Source organism: Podarcis cretensis, assembly GCF_951804945.1.
Source record: "Podarcis cretensis genome assembly, chromosome: Z".
NCBI lineage: Eukaryota > Metazoa > Chordata > Lepidosauria > Squamata > Lacertidae > Podarcis > Podarcis cretensis.
In genome coordinates, this window is record NC_137184.1 from 12,161,073 (window position 1) to 12,176,683 (window position 15,611).

The window sequence follows — 15,611 nt, forward strand, 5'->3', positions numbered from 1 at the left end:
TCCCTGAGGGCTCTTGTGGAACGCAGCAAACGTTTTGCTTTCTGAGCAACAGTTGCAGTCACCATTCCAAAAACTAGGTTGGATCAAATTCAAATGTGCCTATCTTTCTGTCCACGCTTTAAAAAAAAGTATAGGTAAAGGTAAAGGGACCCCTGACCATTAGGTCCAGTCGTGACCGACTCGGGTTGCGGCGCTCATCTCGCTTTATTGGCCAAGGGAGCCGGCGTACAGCTTCTGGGTCATGTGGCCAGCATGACTAAGCCGCTTCTGGTGAACCAGAGCAGCGCATGGAAATGCCGTTTACCTTGCCGCCGGAGCGGTACCTATTTATCTACTTTCACTTTGACGTGCTTTCGAACTGCTAAGTTGGCAGGAGCAGGGACTGAGCTCACCCCGTTACGGGGATTCGAACCGCCGACCTTCTGATCGGCAAGTCCTAGGCTCTGTGGTTTAACCCAAAGCGCGTCCCCCCAAAAAGTATACAAAGCCCTAATAACCCACCAAAAATATGCCTACAGCAGAAAATGCTGGTCGAACCTAATTAGCATGGCAAAGGGGGGAAATCAGTCACTATTTTGGAAATTGGTTACCTCCGGCTCCCCCAAGGCTGTTTCCCCTCTATCCACACAAATTCCACCTGACCACTGGGTCTATTTTCAAGCTATGTATGAGGATGTTGAATATCCCATTCAGGAACATGAAATAGAGCAGCTGGCTAAATGGCCAACAGTCTCGTAAACAGAAGTGAAATGTGCCGATTGAAAAAGACATAAGTGCTTCTGTCTTTTAAGCCTTCATCGTTCATGCTTCTGTTTTTAAAGTGGAAATGAAACAGTGACTCACCAGAAACTAACCCAACATACATTTATCCACAAGAGTTGAAGGACCTGTTACGAATTTTGTTCCCAGAAAACAAGGTATGGGTGACAATTGGGCCATCACACACAAAGCAACCATGCTCTCTGCCTCTGGGTGCAGTGAAGTGGGGAACTCCTGGTCCTCCTAATGTTAGATGTCAACTCCCATCAGTCTCAGTTGGTATGGCTAAGGATCAGGGATGATGGGAGTTGGAGTCAAACAGCATTGGAAGAGCAGCAGGTTCATAACCCCTCTCCTATACAGTCCAAAAAGAGAAAGGGGGAATCAGATAATGACAAAGACCTCTGCTTGAAAGCCTGGAGAGGTGCTGCTACTCAGTATACATGAAACTGAGAACCCCTTCGGTCCATCTAGCTCAGTATTGCCTACACTGACTGAAAGCAACCATACTGTTTTGGAGATAGGAGTCTCTCCAGCCCTACCTGGATGCCATTGGGGTTTGAACCTGGGAGCTCCTGCATGCAAAGTAGATACTCCACCACTGAGAGACAATCCCTTGATTGTACAGTCCATCATATTTTAACTTGTAAAACTCAAGAGGAAAACAACACTTTAGCTCTTTCCCCCAATATGTGCAGCAACAAGTTTGATCAAACCCACAGGCAGAAGTGTCGTCAAAGAAGTGCTATGTCAAAGAAAACACAACTGTAAACTCTGGGGCCTGTTTGCATGTTCACTTGTGACCCTCCAGCTGTTGCTAGACTCTTGACTCCCATCATCCTTGGTTGATCCATCCTTGCCTGGGGCCGATGGGAGTTGGGAGTCCCAACATCTGGAAAATCACAGGCTCCCCAGGCTAAGGTTACACTGGGGAAAGGGGGGTTATCATAGTCCATTTACTATTATGTAACGTACAAGTAAAACACACACAGAGTTACTTATTTTTTTCTCTGATTAGGAACACTTCCTCTCTTATATCCCTTTGTATCTATGTTTAAATTATAAGCTTCTTGGGACGGGGACATGCCCTGTCATTGCAGAAAGATAGCACTATATAAGAAAGAAATGATCTGTGGAGTCCTGCTGTACAGGAAGCCAGTCAGCCAGCCTGGCCTTCATCCTGGATACTTCATTCCACCTCCCCCCAACCCCAATTCCCCATTTTCCTCTCTGCTTCCCCCCACCCCACATCTCCAAGATAGCCAGAGATTATGCCTGGTCCTCAACCAACTGCTTTTACACACTCACAAAAGCAGCCCCATAATTTGTATAATAAACCCCTATATATTTGTTTTTCTTATTGAAAAAAGAGGAGTGTTATCCTAGATACAACCAGTTCAAAACTACAAACAGCAAAGAGAATGAGAAGCCAAAAGACACACAAAGATTTTCACCCAAATGCTTGATGTATGCTTTTAATACGAATAATCAAAATATATATTACAGATTCTGGTTTCATAGGGGGAAAGTTCCATTTCGGGTTTGTACAGTATACACAGTATTTCCGAAGGAAAACAAACAAAACAAACGTAAGGTTATTGATGTTTCTTTCTTTCGCTTATATTTTAAATTCTCTTCAAGCAATCCCGCTTCCCCCTATAAACCCTTAAACATCACCTCTTTTGTGCAACAGATGAATAACTCTAATGCCCTGTCCAAAATTAGAAAGAATGTGCTAATTATGATAAAGGCCATATGAATATCTTCCAGTTTTAGTATACCATTTGGTGAGCATTTACATTTTAATAAATACATTGCTCTTTCATGATTCAAGTTTGACCCCTTCACTTGCTGCAAACTCTCCTCTGTGACTGGTGCATTCCGTCTCAACAAGACAAATGAATTCTCGTAAATAAAGATCATTAGAAAGTGCTTACCTTTATTCTCTCCACTCACCAAGTTTTAAAAAAGTTCTAACTAAACTGTTAAGGAAAAAATTTTTTTGACATGGAGGTTGTGGCAGCAGAAAAAATGCCTGGAGATTCCAGGATACTTTAACAAGTGGTCCCTTTTATTTTAATTATGATTTGACACAGTGCTAGTTTCTATGGGAAAGAGGATTCAAAAAGAAAAGGAAGCACACACACCCAAAATAATACCTCAAACCACCCTGCTGGAATTAGTCCAATTAGTAAAGGTTTGTTTGAAAATGCTTGGAACTCCTTTACAGTATTTACACATGGAGGTCTTCTCTCTTTGTTTTCCTGTAGCCTGATGGGCAGAGACCAGGCCTCATACATTCATAAAGGTCCTCCTCTGTGAGCCATTTGGTTCTCAGCAGAGATGCTGGCTGGGTTGGGTTTACTTGCGCTCGTCTATCGTTTTAATGAACTCAACTGCCGCTGTGAACTGCATCCACCAGTAGGATTCTTCTCCAGTTAAACAGTTGGCGTAGAAACTGCTGATGTACTGGACAGTGGACAACAAGCAGGGCGGATTGGCCTGCAGAGAGGAGGAGATGTATGTCACGGTTGGCAGGCCTGTTGTCTCTAGAGGTCGCTGGACTCCAACTCCTATCAGCCCTAGCCAGCATAATTTTTTTTCCACCATGGTGCCTATGTTATGGAATGCCCACCCTGCTGAAATATGAGAGGTCCCCATCTGCATGGGCATCCCATCTGCTTTTGAAGGCACACCTGTTTACACAGGCAATTCCTTTGCTCTCTCAACCTGAGACTCCTGTTTTAATTACTCTGTTGTTCTAATGGTATTGTTTTGTTGCATATTTTAAGTAAGAGTATTTATATTTTAACGCTAGTGCAATGGGTTTTTATACTTGTAAGCTGCTTAGAAGCCTATTTTGGCATCAAGCAGTTAATCATCATAATATATGATGGGAGCTCAAGTCCAACAACATATTGAGGGCACCATGCTAGCCCCCCTGCCCCCTGTTATAACGGCTTGGAAAGCAGGCAAGAATACCATTTAGAAATACAACTGAACTCTGAACTCTGCAATCTGAAGAAGTAATGGGGAAGGTACCTGCCTTCCGAGGAGGAAGATGGTGGCGCTTGGTTCCTTGGCGGCGGCAGCAGCAAACTGCAGGTGCCCAGAAGGATCGGGGTGGGGTCCCCATGAACAAGGATACCTTAAGGAGCTGAGACTTTTAGCCCTCTTCCAACCACCCCACTACAGGATGGAGGAAGTAGCTAGGGTACACCCTCCCCCTCAAAATGCAGTAAGACTCCCTACCCCAATTCTCTCCCCCCTCCACCTCCAATTTTATTCTGCTTGCAACCTAGATTATAATCTCATTTCTTCCCCACCACTCAAAAAAATAATATGTAGGGTAGGATATGCTGGGAGGGAGGAACTGTGTCCCTCTCTCCCAGAAGATAATGTTGGCCAAGGGGGAAAGAAGGGGCACTGAAAGGGCTGATGACCACCCCTCTGTGCCCCTTCTCTCTCCCTCATAGAAAGAGAGATGGTTTGTCGGGGTTTAGCTCAGAGCCAAAGGATGGAGACGGACCACACACCACGCAGCACAGGAGGGGCAGGGCCTTCCAGAGAAAGACACTGAACACCCCCTAATTGAACCCTCTCATGAGAAAAGGGTACAGAGGAGTCACACCTCTGGCCTGGAAGAAGTCAAAGGACCTTAAGCCATACATGCCACCTTGCGGTCCCTGCCAAGGCAGGATTAAGTGAAGCAGCAGGTGGAGGCACTGTGCTTGTTGGAGACTCTTTTCACCAATGACGCACCCCCCTCCCAAGGCCTGGTCCAGCCACTGGATAATAACTGCCACAGCAGTTGAACCAGACAGAAGCAGGTAAGGCACAGCATACATGAAAAGCAGGCTCCCCAAACTCGGCCCTCCAGCTGTTTTGGGACTACAATTCCCATTATCCCTGACCACTGGTCCTGTTAGCAAGGGATGATGGGAGTTGTAGTCCCAGAAACAGCTGGAAGGCCGAGTTTGGGGATGCCCGATGCAAAGCATCCCCCCACAACCAAGAATAATAGGAACAGTAGTTTACGCTGGGAATTGTAAGTTTTTGGGGAGGTATCTTTAAAAGTTGAGATTCCTGCATTGCAGAGGGTTGGACTAGATGACCCTTGAGAGTCCCTTCCAAAAATACAATTCTATTATTATAGCCATCTGGACTGGACTGGACTGGAGACTAGCCTAAAACAGTATATTCTGCTCCATACCTACTGGATATTTTCTTCTAATGAGTGCCCAATAGCCCCCATGACCTTTGCATGGTTCTTGGGTGTGGAAAGCCATCTCTATTGGGCACAGACCTGCACCTTGCAGTTGGGATAGCAAATGCCCCTTTTTGTCACAGGCTTGAAGCCTAGCCCACAGGTGCTGCAAAATGGCAGATGGGAGACAGGGGCAGGAGGATGGACTGTGTTACTCCCAGCCATGTCTCTTGAATACTCCCCCAGTGCAAACAAAGAGCAGAGCAAGCAGGAACCAGGCTAGTTCACTTTAAAAAAAATTACGACACCTGCAGAGAATGTTTCATGTAGGGAAATACTAAAAAGTAGTCTGCAGTCTGAGTTGTTTCATGAGCGAGAGAGGCGCAAGGCTCTTGCGTGGGGACATCACCCTTACCTTTATGAGAACAAAGACGAGAACAGGGACAAAGTCGTCTGCCCCAGGAACAGAATCTTCATTTGCCAGGCTCAACAGGTTCATGATTGTGGAGCACATCCGCAAGACACACTGCAGCTTGTCCCGGGGGGTCTTGTAGGCGCTGATGGTGCGGATCTCAGACTGTGCTGATGGCCATGGTGCTTCACGGAGGTAGACCTGAAAGGAAAGGAGAAGATGTAAATATGGAAGCTTATTAAAATACCTGTGATTGGTGTAGCATAACCGCTAAAAGGCCAAGCTATGAATCAGAAGGTCCCCAGTTCAAATCTCACCTTGGCTGTGAACTCACTAGGAGGTTTCAAACAAGGCACACTCGCTCACCCTAGGAGCCCCAGTCTGCAATTTGGGAAATACTAACGCTGACTTGTCTTACTGGGTTGCTGGAAATATTACAACTAGAACCTGCGAGTGATGTGCTCCGAATGCTTGAGACCTCTACGCAAATGTTATGCGATATTATAACTAACACCTACTATGTATTTTGAAAACTTTCCTGTTTGCTTTGCATTTGGATCGTAAACAAATTCTGCGTGATCATTCCTGAGATCCAGAAGCAAGTGTTCGCCCACGGTTGGAAACAACCAGAGGCCTGTTTTGAATCAAGAAGGCAGACTGAAACTTTCAAAACTGCACTGATTCTAACCACTGATGTTTTTGGTTTTTTGGTACAAAACAATGAAGATTTTGTAGGAAACCAGCACACAAAAGGCAAGGAAGCTTCCACATGCTACCAAATATGGACTTGCTGGGACTACTTATCCATTGAGCCTAAAATGACTGGATGCACTTAGAAAAGCTAGAGCCACAGGACGGTTACTACTACTTCCAGACCTCACTGTGGTGAGGAGAAAAACTTGTACCCGCAAATATTAAGTGACGCAAACCCTTTCATGTACTTACCAATTCAGTCAGAACTAAGACTGAGTTATTGGGTGCTTTTTGGTCTAATCTGATCCCCAAGCCCAGAAAGGGAATGGCATTAAAGCTCACAAACACACAGCATGACCTCTAGCTTAGTACTGTCTACACTGACTGGCAGCAGTGGCTCTCCAGTGCTTCAGACAAGAAGTCTCTCTCTGCCCTTCCTGGAGATGCTAAGGATTGAACCTGGGACCTTCTGAATGCAAAGCAGATGCTCTGCCATTGAGCCACAGCCACATGGCCAAACTTTCAACAATACAGGACAATCACTTCCACACAATCAATCTGAATTTTTAGGGAGAAGAGTTCTTCCTTCTCCCAACTCCAGCATATCCAAACTGGCTGTGTGTGTGTGTGTGCGTGCAAAATTCAACCCCCTACCACCATACTACAGTGACAGTCCACATCATAAACTGCCATCTTCAGTCACAAGTGATACAGTTCAAAGTCTTACTCTCAGGTGCCATGCACCACCAAGGACTTACCTCAGGAATCTGGAGTGCTTTATGGTTCGCAGTCACCACTTTAGATAACCTCTGTATGTGATCGTAAAGAAGCCTAGAAACAAAGGGGGGAGGGGGGAGAACCAAACAATTTAAGTAATATAAATGGCACAATCTGGGATTCTGCATAGTGAGCACCGTTAGGTAGTAGGGGGCTTCCTTACGCAACCTTCAGTTCCTTGCAGCAGCACCCCTTACAAAAATCTGTCCTACAAAAGAGTCTGGGCTGTCAACCCAATAACTTGTATGGCTTAAGCGACTAATTGTATTTTAATATAATGTCTCAGTGAAAGTAACATTTTGAGGTTACTGAAGGACACAAGAACTTGCAATTAAAAAACCAATCAGCTAGCTTCAGAGACAGATCAGAATATCCACGCTTATCCTGTCTTATTTTGGCACAGAAAAAACCAAGCGTTGGCAAGGCTGCCACTCTTCCAGAATCTCAAGCCCTCATTTTCTCTCTTGTTGCCTCTAAGGACAGGCTATATATACAGGGGGGTGCGGAGGAGGGAGAGGTAGATTGGGCCCAATACAGAAGGGGTGGGGAACCTCAGGCTTGAGGGCTTCAGGCCTCTCAATCTGCCCCTTGGAACTCTTCCCAAGCCACACCCTCCACTCATCCCCTGAGTGGTTTTGCCTGGCTGAAATGTGTCCTTGAACTCTGATAATGCCTCTAAAATGGGTAAGTAAAAAAAGAGTATTGTACAAAGGTAGGATTTAAACCGATTGTTCCGCCCACTTGTTCCACTTGCATGCAGCCTCGGAAAGGTTTCCCAGACTAAATGTAGCCCTCAGGCTGGCAAATGAAAGCCCTAAGGAAACCCCCAAGTTCAGAACAAGTGTGCAAAATGAACACTCATTTCTTGCAAAGGAAGCAATGCAACAGAAGGGAACAGAATTAGGGTATTTGAAAAAGCTACAACCAGAAGCAAACTTGGGCCTGCACAGAAGTAGAGGAAGCACACAAGGAAAGGCGGCTGTGGCTTGGCCTCTGCTGCCATTATTGCTCAAGCCTGAAGAAACCAGCCATGTCCCACTCACTGGTCACGCAGGATGTCTCCATCCTGGTTAGGGTAGAAGGCCAGTTTGAAGATGCGGTTCATGACGCTGCGCTCAATTGCCAGCTGGGCATCCTGGAGCTGCTCCTCACTGGCATTCTGCCAGATGACATCCTGGGCCATTACACCGTAGAGAAATTGGAGGAAGTCCTCAACTTGGGCAGTTTTGTCATCTGCTGCCGTCAGCTTCTGGAAATCTTTGGCAACAAAGCAAAAGGGAGGAAATAACAGGGCTGGGGAGGGAGAAGCACACCCTCTCTCCTCACACACAACATAGGAATTGTTAGAAGCTGCTCCAAAATTACAATCCCCATGTCTTCTCCAGGAAAGCCATGACATTTGAACTTGGCAGTTCATGTGCACCACTATTCCCTATGCAAAGAACCTGCACACGTTGCAAAGGAGAGCTGGCCAAGAGTACTTCCAAGGGAGAAATGTTTAACTGGATCTGCACAAGAACCAAGACCAGCAATACATACCACATGGGCCTGCTGCTTCCTATTCCATGACTGGTTCCTGCCTTCTCTGCCTACCTTAGAACGTCAAGTGGCTTGATTTCACAGAGTGGGACTAGAAGCCCCTTCTGTGAGATCATAGCAGCTCAACCAACTGGAGTCAAGGTCTCCCCAATGGCAGACTAAAACTCCAATTATGAGTCTTCCCCTCACCCCTTTTATCTTAATACGTCTTGGACCATTCACTAGGGTACAGCCAATGGCCCAACGTCTCCTAGTAAATCTTTGAACCAAAGTGTGCCTGGCCCTACACTGCATACATCCCACTTCATCTCTTGTGCACAATGCCGGGAGTGGCTTACCTTGAATGAACGCCCTTATCTTTGACTCTTTGCTCTCCAGCAACAGCCGCACGCACACTGTGGTGAAGTATCGGTTTGCCACTTCTTTGTCTCGCAGGACTCTCTGCAACAGCCTTTCCAGATGGGCCTGGGTGGTCTGTAGACCCTGGCGGCACTGTGTCAGGTAGGCAATATAGGGAGCCCTTTTCCTGGGATTTGGGGGTGGGTGGGAAGAAAGGGGTTGTACAACTCAATGACATCTGGAAAGTGCAAGTTTGGGGGAGGTGCTCCAAGCTGTTTAGGGTGGCTTCAAAGCACCTGCCCCATGAGAAGTGACAGCATAATTCTACTCCCAAATTTATATGAGTGAGATACAGACCCTTGTTGACTTCCCGGGGGCATCTGACTGGCCACTGCTGTATTAGATGGGCCTGATCCAGCAGGGTTCTTCTTGTGTTCTTATGGAAGGTAAGGGATTTACCTGTAATCCTCAGCAATTGAGGCCAGCAGCTTGCGGCAGGTCCTGTTGTCAAAGCGGCCAACACAACGCATGGTCTCCTGGATCTGAGCCATCAGGTTCTTGTCCTGAAGGTTGATGGCTTCAGCTAGCTGGACTTTTAGGAAGCATACAATTTCGTTGTCTGTTCAAGATGGTGGAAAGGGGGAGCGGAAACCGAGTGAGTAAAGGAGCATTGTGGTAATATCCCCCCCCCACCCAAGTTGCGGCCCTGTGGGATCGCCCCCTGCTGTCCTCCCTGCCATCTACTAGAGCACAAGAGATAGATTCTATATTTGGCAACACTTTGATTTCTCTCATACACTTCCTAGTCTACATTTCACACTAACACACACACATACACTATATCAGCCTTCCCCAACCTGTTGCTGGATTAAAACTTCCATTATCCCCAACTGATCATGTTTGCTGGGGCTGAAGGCAGTTGTAGTCCAAAATTTCTGAGGGGCACCAGGTTGGAGAAGAATGCTCTGCCTAGTTACCAGCAGGTGACTTGGTCATGGTTGCTGATGGGACATCTGGTTCAGTAATACCTAAAGGCCCACCGTGTTCATGTTAACTCATGTTGTTAACAACCCCTGTTCTAAGTGACAAACCGTGTCAAAGAAGTAAAATAAGTCTGACTTTGATATGAGTTATATATCCAATGTTAGTCCTACTCAGAGCAGACACGCTGAAGTCAAAGGATTTATGTTAGTTATGTCCTTACTGCTGGATAAGTGTTTAATAGTTATTGTATCTGTATTCATTTAAGAACTATTAAAAAATTGTTTCTAAAAAAGTTATGCCCTTTTGTTTCAATGAGTCTACTCCGAGTAGGACTAGCATTAGAGAAGACTGGTTCATTGACCACAGTAAAGAGATTAACATTAAAATATAGCCCTAAGCATTGTATAATTTATGCCCTGAGGCTTTATGAAGAAGGGTGGGTAAGGTATCCAATAAACAGAATAAAATTTCTCAAATTTTCCACTTTTCCTCCGGTGGAGACAAGGACACCACCACCCTGTCCCTGCTTCAAAATTTCCAGCAATTTTACACATTTCTAAGTGGTGTCATGTGTCAAGTGTGCCTCTTGCTTTGAGTGTGGTTGTTGAAGTCTGAAAGTCAAAAGAGGCATTTTACCTTCAGGGTCCGTATGATCTGGAAGGCCATTCCGCGTTGAGTGGGACAACATAGGGAAGGCCACAGAATCTGCTGAACAGAGGGCAAGCCGCAGTTTCTTCTTTGCATCTCTGGGAGGAAGGGGCAGAGGGGGAGAGAGAAAATATTCATTTCTGCCTTGAACTTTCATATAAACACCAAAACCATTTTATTTCAGTGGCTCCCAAAAAAAGAGAGGTGGTGGTGGACTCTTAGCACCTCACATGGAAATGCTCATTGTGTAATATGAATCTGCTCTCCTCCCTTTTCCAACAGGAAGACGTTTATACAGTGGTACCTCGGGTTACAAACACCTCGGGTTACAGACTCCGCTAACCCGGAAGTAGTACCTCGGGTTAAGAACTTTACCTCAGGATGCGAACAGAAATCACGCGGCGGCAGCGGGAGGCCCCATTAGCTAAAGTGATACCTCAGGTTAAGAACAGTTTCAGGTTAAGAACAGACCTCCGGAATGAATTAAGTTCGTAACCAGAGGTACCACTGTATTGTGAGCCATTTGTTGGAATCCCTTTTTGTAAGGTCTAACCCCAAATCCCCTGGAAGAACACACCAGGAGAGGAGGATAGATGCCACAGGGCCTCTCCCATCCCCCAAAAGAGCAATTCAAGTCACTTGCCTTCATGGTGATGGAAGAGCATAGAAAACCAGTAGGCAGTTTCCACTCTCAAGTTACACACTAGAGAATTTCTAAACAGAGCTTCCAAAAGCAGGGAATGTTATTTAGCATAGAGCTAAATGCCCACCGTGTCTGCCTCTATACATCAAACAGCCTTAGTGTTTGGGCTCATTTATTAATATTCCTACATTTATACCTCACCTTTGCTTTGATTAGAGTACGTGGTTCACCCTCCCATTTTATCCTCACAACCACCCTGTGGGATATGCATGGGCGAGAGTATGCTGCTGTTCCCCAAGGCTTGGCCATGGCAGAGTTGGAGGATTCGAACTGGTGTCTCTCTGAGTCCTGGTCCAACACTCTAACCACCACACTAAGGTGGAGGATTTTCACCAAACACAGAATCCTAGACAGTATTTGGATCTAGCCTTCTTCCCAAAGTCCCTTTGTCTACTGCAGTGAACATCTCTCTCCCCCCCCCCCCTCTCTCTCTCTCTCTCTCTCACACACACACACACACACACACACACACACAGAGAGTCAAGCTACCTGTAAGAGAAAGCCGAATCCTGTGGCTGGGCTGCTTGGCTGGCAGAATCCGGAAGGTCATCTGCGGATATGTTCTGCAAGTTGTCGTCCCGCACAGAGTCATGGATGCTCTCGCCATCTCCAATGGCATCTAAACCCAGCCCACCAAATGAGCATAGAAAAGTTAGCGTTCTCACATTAGCAGCAGGTAGCAGCCATCCTCTTCCCCTCATTGCTTGAAAACCATGATGGCTGGGGGCAAGAACAGACTCTCACCTGCATTGTCATAGGTCACTACAGCCCCCTCATTGGGGCTGGTTCGCTTAATCGCATTCCTGTACTTGTCCAGGATGTCCTCTGCTGCCTGGGCCTGAGCGCTCAGTCTAGGGCCAGAGTCATCTAAAATGTCAAAGGGGGGGGGAGAAGCAGCAAGGAATTAACATGGGGGTGGGTGTTGGTGGGAGTAGGCAGTCTAAATACCAAAGGCATAATGTGGTGGGTGAAGTCATGCAGCCACTACGGACATGACTGAATGTGAGAATACAGAGATGTGTCATTGGGGGTTTCTCCCAGCCGTTTTGCTTTCCCCATTAAATCAAATGTGTGGGAAAGATGGCTGCAGAAACACAGGTTTTTGTTTTTTAAAAAAATAATTTTTATTAAATATTGTCTTGGTTTACAAAAGTACGTGCATTGTCTCTATTTTCAGGTTGTAAAGTCTTTTCTACAGACCAGTTACATTTGATATGAGACATTAGTGTTGTATACAGTATAAGTTTGAGGAAGAAGACAGGGGTGGGATGGTGAAATTTACATGCCAAAACACAGATTTGAGGAAAGAACATTTTTTTTAACTGGTTCAGAAGGTTTAGACTCCTGCTACAAACATTCAATGTGGTTACAGAAATGAAATAACTAAAGTACAACATTTTCTGGTTCAAGCACACACTTAAAAACTCTCCATATTATCTGTGGTGTCCTGTTTATTAGTTTCCCCTTGTGTTTATTTTTAGATTATAAGCCTGCAGGTAGGGACTGTCTTGTGCTGATTGTATGTTGGCATGTTGGCTGCTCTGGGAGCCTTTTTGGTTGAAAAGTGGGGTACATAAACGCTAAATAGATAGATAGATGCGAGTTGCAGTTCAACCTTATCTGGACAGCCACAGGCTCCACACCCCTGGTTTAATACAAGCCATCTGTGTGCAGAGAAACACAAAAACACACACATATACAGCCTGAAGTGATGCAGTTCTACAGACTGGCCCCAAGATGAGTGTTCTCATGTAGTAAGTATAGGTAAATCCTACCTGAATCCCTAGACCAGGATTAAGAGTCCTTGAGATCTTCTTTATTTAAAGTCAACCATGTTATTAAATTCAGCAGCAACTACTAACCTTGAAGAGCGTTGTATCTATCAGGCACAAAGTCCTCTTTGTCCTTGTCCTGCTTCTCTTTTTTCCTAAATGGGATGGGAGCTGGGGATGTGGGGAAGGCGGAAGAATTTTAATTTGAAATAGGAACTTCTATGACAGCTCAGTTTGCACAAGGTTATCCCAAAAAAAAACATTTCACCCCATGGTAATGAGAGAAAGGATCTGAGGAGTGAGGGGGAGAGAAATTATGTGAACTGCCCAGAGACCACCGGGTATAGGACAGTATATAAATTCAATAAATAAAATAAAAATAAAAATACCACAGGTGCAAAAATCCCATTAGAGAGAGCTTATTCTAGGCATGTTTTGAGTGATATTGCCACAAGTCCAGGTGATAGGTAAACAGGTACATATATATATATATAAAGTAACCCACCAGTCTTCCTGCAACAACACTTGAAGCTGAAACAAGGCATCAGCAGGCAAAGAAGCGAACAAGCTGTTTTCGGGGCAAGACAATCAGGTTTTTTTGTTTTGTTTTGTTTTTTAACTAAAAGGAACTTTCAACAAAAGCCAACTGCCAGTATCTCTACAGCACAATAGAAATTGCTTAAAAATGACTATATCCATTATGTTATAAAAAACCTTCAGAATTTAGTAGGTGCATAAGAAATAACACATAATTTACAGGTATCTAAGGGGCAGGAAGACTGAGTATGGTGGGATTTTATTTCATATAGTTCAGTTTAAGATATACAAGTATCTCTCCCTGTGCCATTTGGAAAAATATGATTGCCATTTAATATATTCAGGTTTTGCATGCCCTTCCTTTAGTTGGATATATCATTGGATTTTTTGAATTGTTTATTTGTCTCTGTCAACCAGGCAGAGGGCCTTCTCGGCACTGGCGCCCACCCTGTGAAATGCCTTCCCACCAGATGTCAAGGAAATAAAAAACAATCTGACTTTTAGAAGACATCTGAAGGCAGCCCTGTTTAGGGAAGTTTTTAATGTTTGATCTTTTATTGTGTTTTTAGTATCCTGTTGGAAGCTGCCAAGAGTGGCTGGGGAGGCCCGGCCAGATGGGCGGGATATAAGTATTTATGATGGTGGTGTTGTTGTTGTATTTATGTTGTTGTTGTTTCTGTATCATTTAATTTAAAAAAACCAGTAAAAAAATAAAGGCAACCCATTTTTCAATATGAATGTGACTCCCTGACTTACTGAGGTGATTTTCTTCTCTGTAAGGAAAAGCAATGATCACTTGAAAATGTGCAAAAGTCACCTAGGCCTGGTGATCCAAGAGGATCAATAGCACAAAATGTGGTTCAGACCACTGTTAAAAACCAATAGTGGCCATGGTACAATGAAATACTTGAAAATTATATATAAGTGGCATTGGACCCCACTAAAGTTTCCCCAAATTAATCTTCAGCATTCCCCAAGTTGTTGGAGAAGGTGCAATGTTCTGGGATCTCTGCGCCAAATGTGGTGGGACCCTTTATCTGAAGATCCCCAGCCAATATACAACATTAAAAACACTGATCACATCAATGTCAGCACAGTTATTGCAACCCCCTACAACACATGTATGTCGATGGAGAGGAATACCTCACCTAACTAACTACAGTGGTGCCTCGCAAGATGAAAAGAATCTGTTCCGCGAGTCTCTTCGTCTTGCGGTTTTTTCGTCTTGCGAAGCATCCGTATTAGTGGCTTAGCGGATTAGCGCTATTAGCGGCTTAGCTGCTATTAGTGGCTTAGCGGCAAAGCGGCTATTAGCGGCTTAGAAAAAGGGGGGGGAGCGAAAAAAATCGCAAGACTCGCAAGACGTTTTCATCTTGCGAAGCAAGCCCATAGAGAAATTCGTCTTGCGAAGTGCCTCGAAAAACGGAAAACCCTTTCGTCTAGCGGGCTTTTCGTCTTGCGAGGCATTCGTCTTGCGGGGCACCACTGTAATCAGTGAACTTACTATGCATGTACCTTACTGTTACTTTTTGTAACAGACAAGCCAATAATATGTACTCCATTTGTTGTTCTTGTTTTTATGATATGCTTATGGTATTACTGCTGAAAATCATGTTTTTTAATATTTTAAAAAAAGAAAACTTGCCCAAGTCCAGCTTTTGAACAAATAACCAAACCTGATTTTTTTGCTACCTATTTAGGGTGATATGTTAGGACACTGGTCTTCAACCCACAGCTGAGTTGTGGCCACAGGAACTGCACTGCCACTAGACAAATGCACAGTAGAAGAAATAAGGCATTATACACATAACTTATCTAAGAAGTGAGAGATAAAACCACACCTCTGGGCATAGCTGAAACAAAACGTTTCCTCCACCATGGTTTGTTCCGGTCAGATTTCTCATCATCGCTGTCTTTGCGATCCTCAACCTGTTTGGGGAGAGATGTGTTGGGTCAGGTCTAGACTTAAGTTTATTGAAATCAATGGAACATGAGTCACGAGTATCTTTTCCTGTGGATTTTTCAGCAGAAAAGTTGAAATAACTACTAGATCCAACCTGTTGTTTTCATTCTGCCTTATCTGATTCTGTTGAATGTTAATAAATGTTAAACTGGTTGAAGGCTTGTAAGAAACCATAGGGTTTTTAAACTAAGTAATCAATTCAAATATGAATTGAATATTAGCATATTTAAATTCAATACTTGAAATCAGGAGGGACCTGGGACCCTCTAGATGTCGCT

At 44.6% G+C, this 15,611-nt stretch overlaps 1 protein-coding gene across 6 annotated transcripts in view; it reads right to left on the reverse strand.

Moving 5' to 3' along the window:
- Positions 1-2,218: 2,218 nt before the first annotated feature.
- GAPVD1 (GTPase activating protein and VPS9 domains 1) overlaps positions 2,219-15,611 on the reverse strand; it is a 38,138-nt gene continuing 24,745 nt past the window's right edge. For 5 of the 6 annotated variants that reach the window (XM_079961917.1, XM_079961916.1, XM_079961915.1 and 2 more), the window contains 11 exons: positions 15,212-15,299; positions 12,924-13,004; positions 11,806-11,928; positions 11,551-11,680; positions 10,347-10,456; positions 9,186-9,345; positions 8,726-8,913; positions 7,892-8,105; positions 6,830-6,902; positions 5,382-5,579; positions 2,219-3,261 (listed from right to left, as the gene is read on the reverse strand). In XM_079961917.1, the coding sequence (XP_079818043.1) occupies positions 3,121-3,261; positions 5,382-5,579; positions 6,830-6,902; positions 7,892-8,105; positions 8,726-8,913; positions 9,186-9,345; positions 10,347-10,456; positions 11,551-11,680; positions 11,806-11,928; positions 12,924-13,004; positions 15,212-15,299 (1,506 nt within the window). In that variant the 3' untranslated portion in view covers positions 2,219-3,120. Of the gene's footprint in view, positions 3,262-5,381; positions 5,580-6,829; positions 6,903-7,891; positions 8,106-8,725; positions 8,914-9,185; positions 9,346-10,346; positions 10,457-11,550; positions 11,681-11,805; positions 11,929-12,923; positions 13,005-15,211; positions 15,300-15,611 lie in introns of those variants that run through there. The other variant, XR_013834840.1, reaches the window with a different exon arrangement.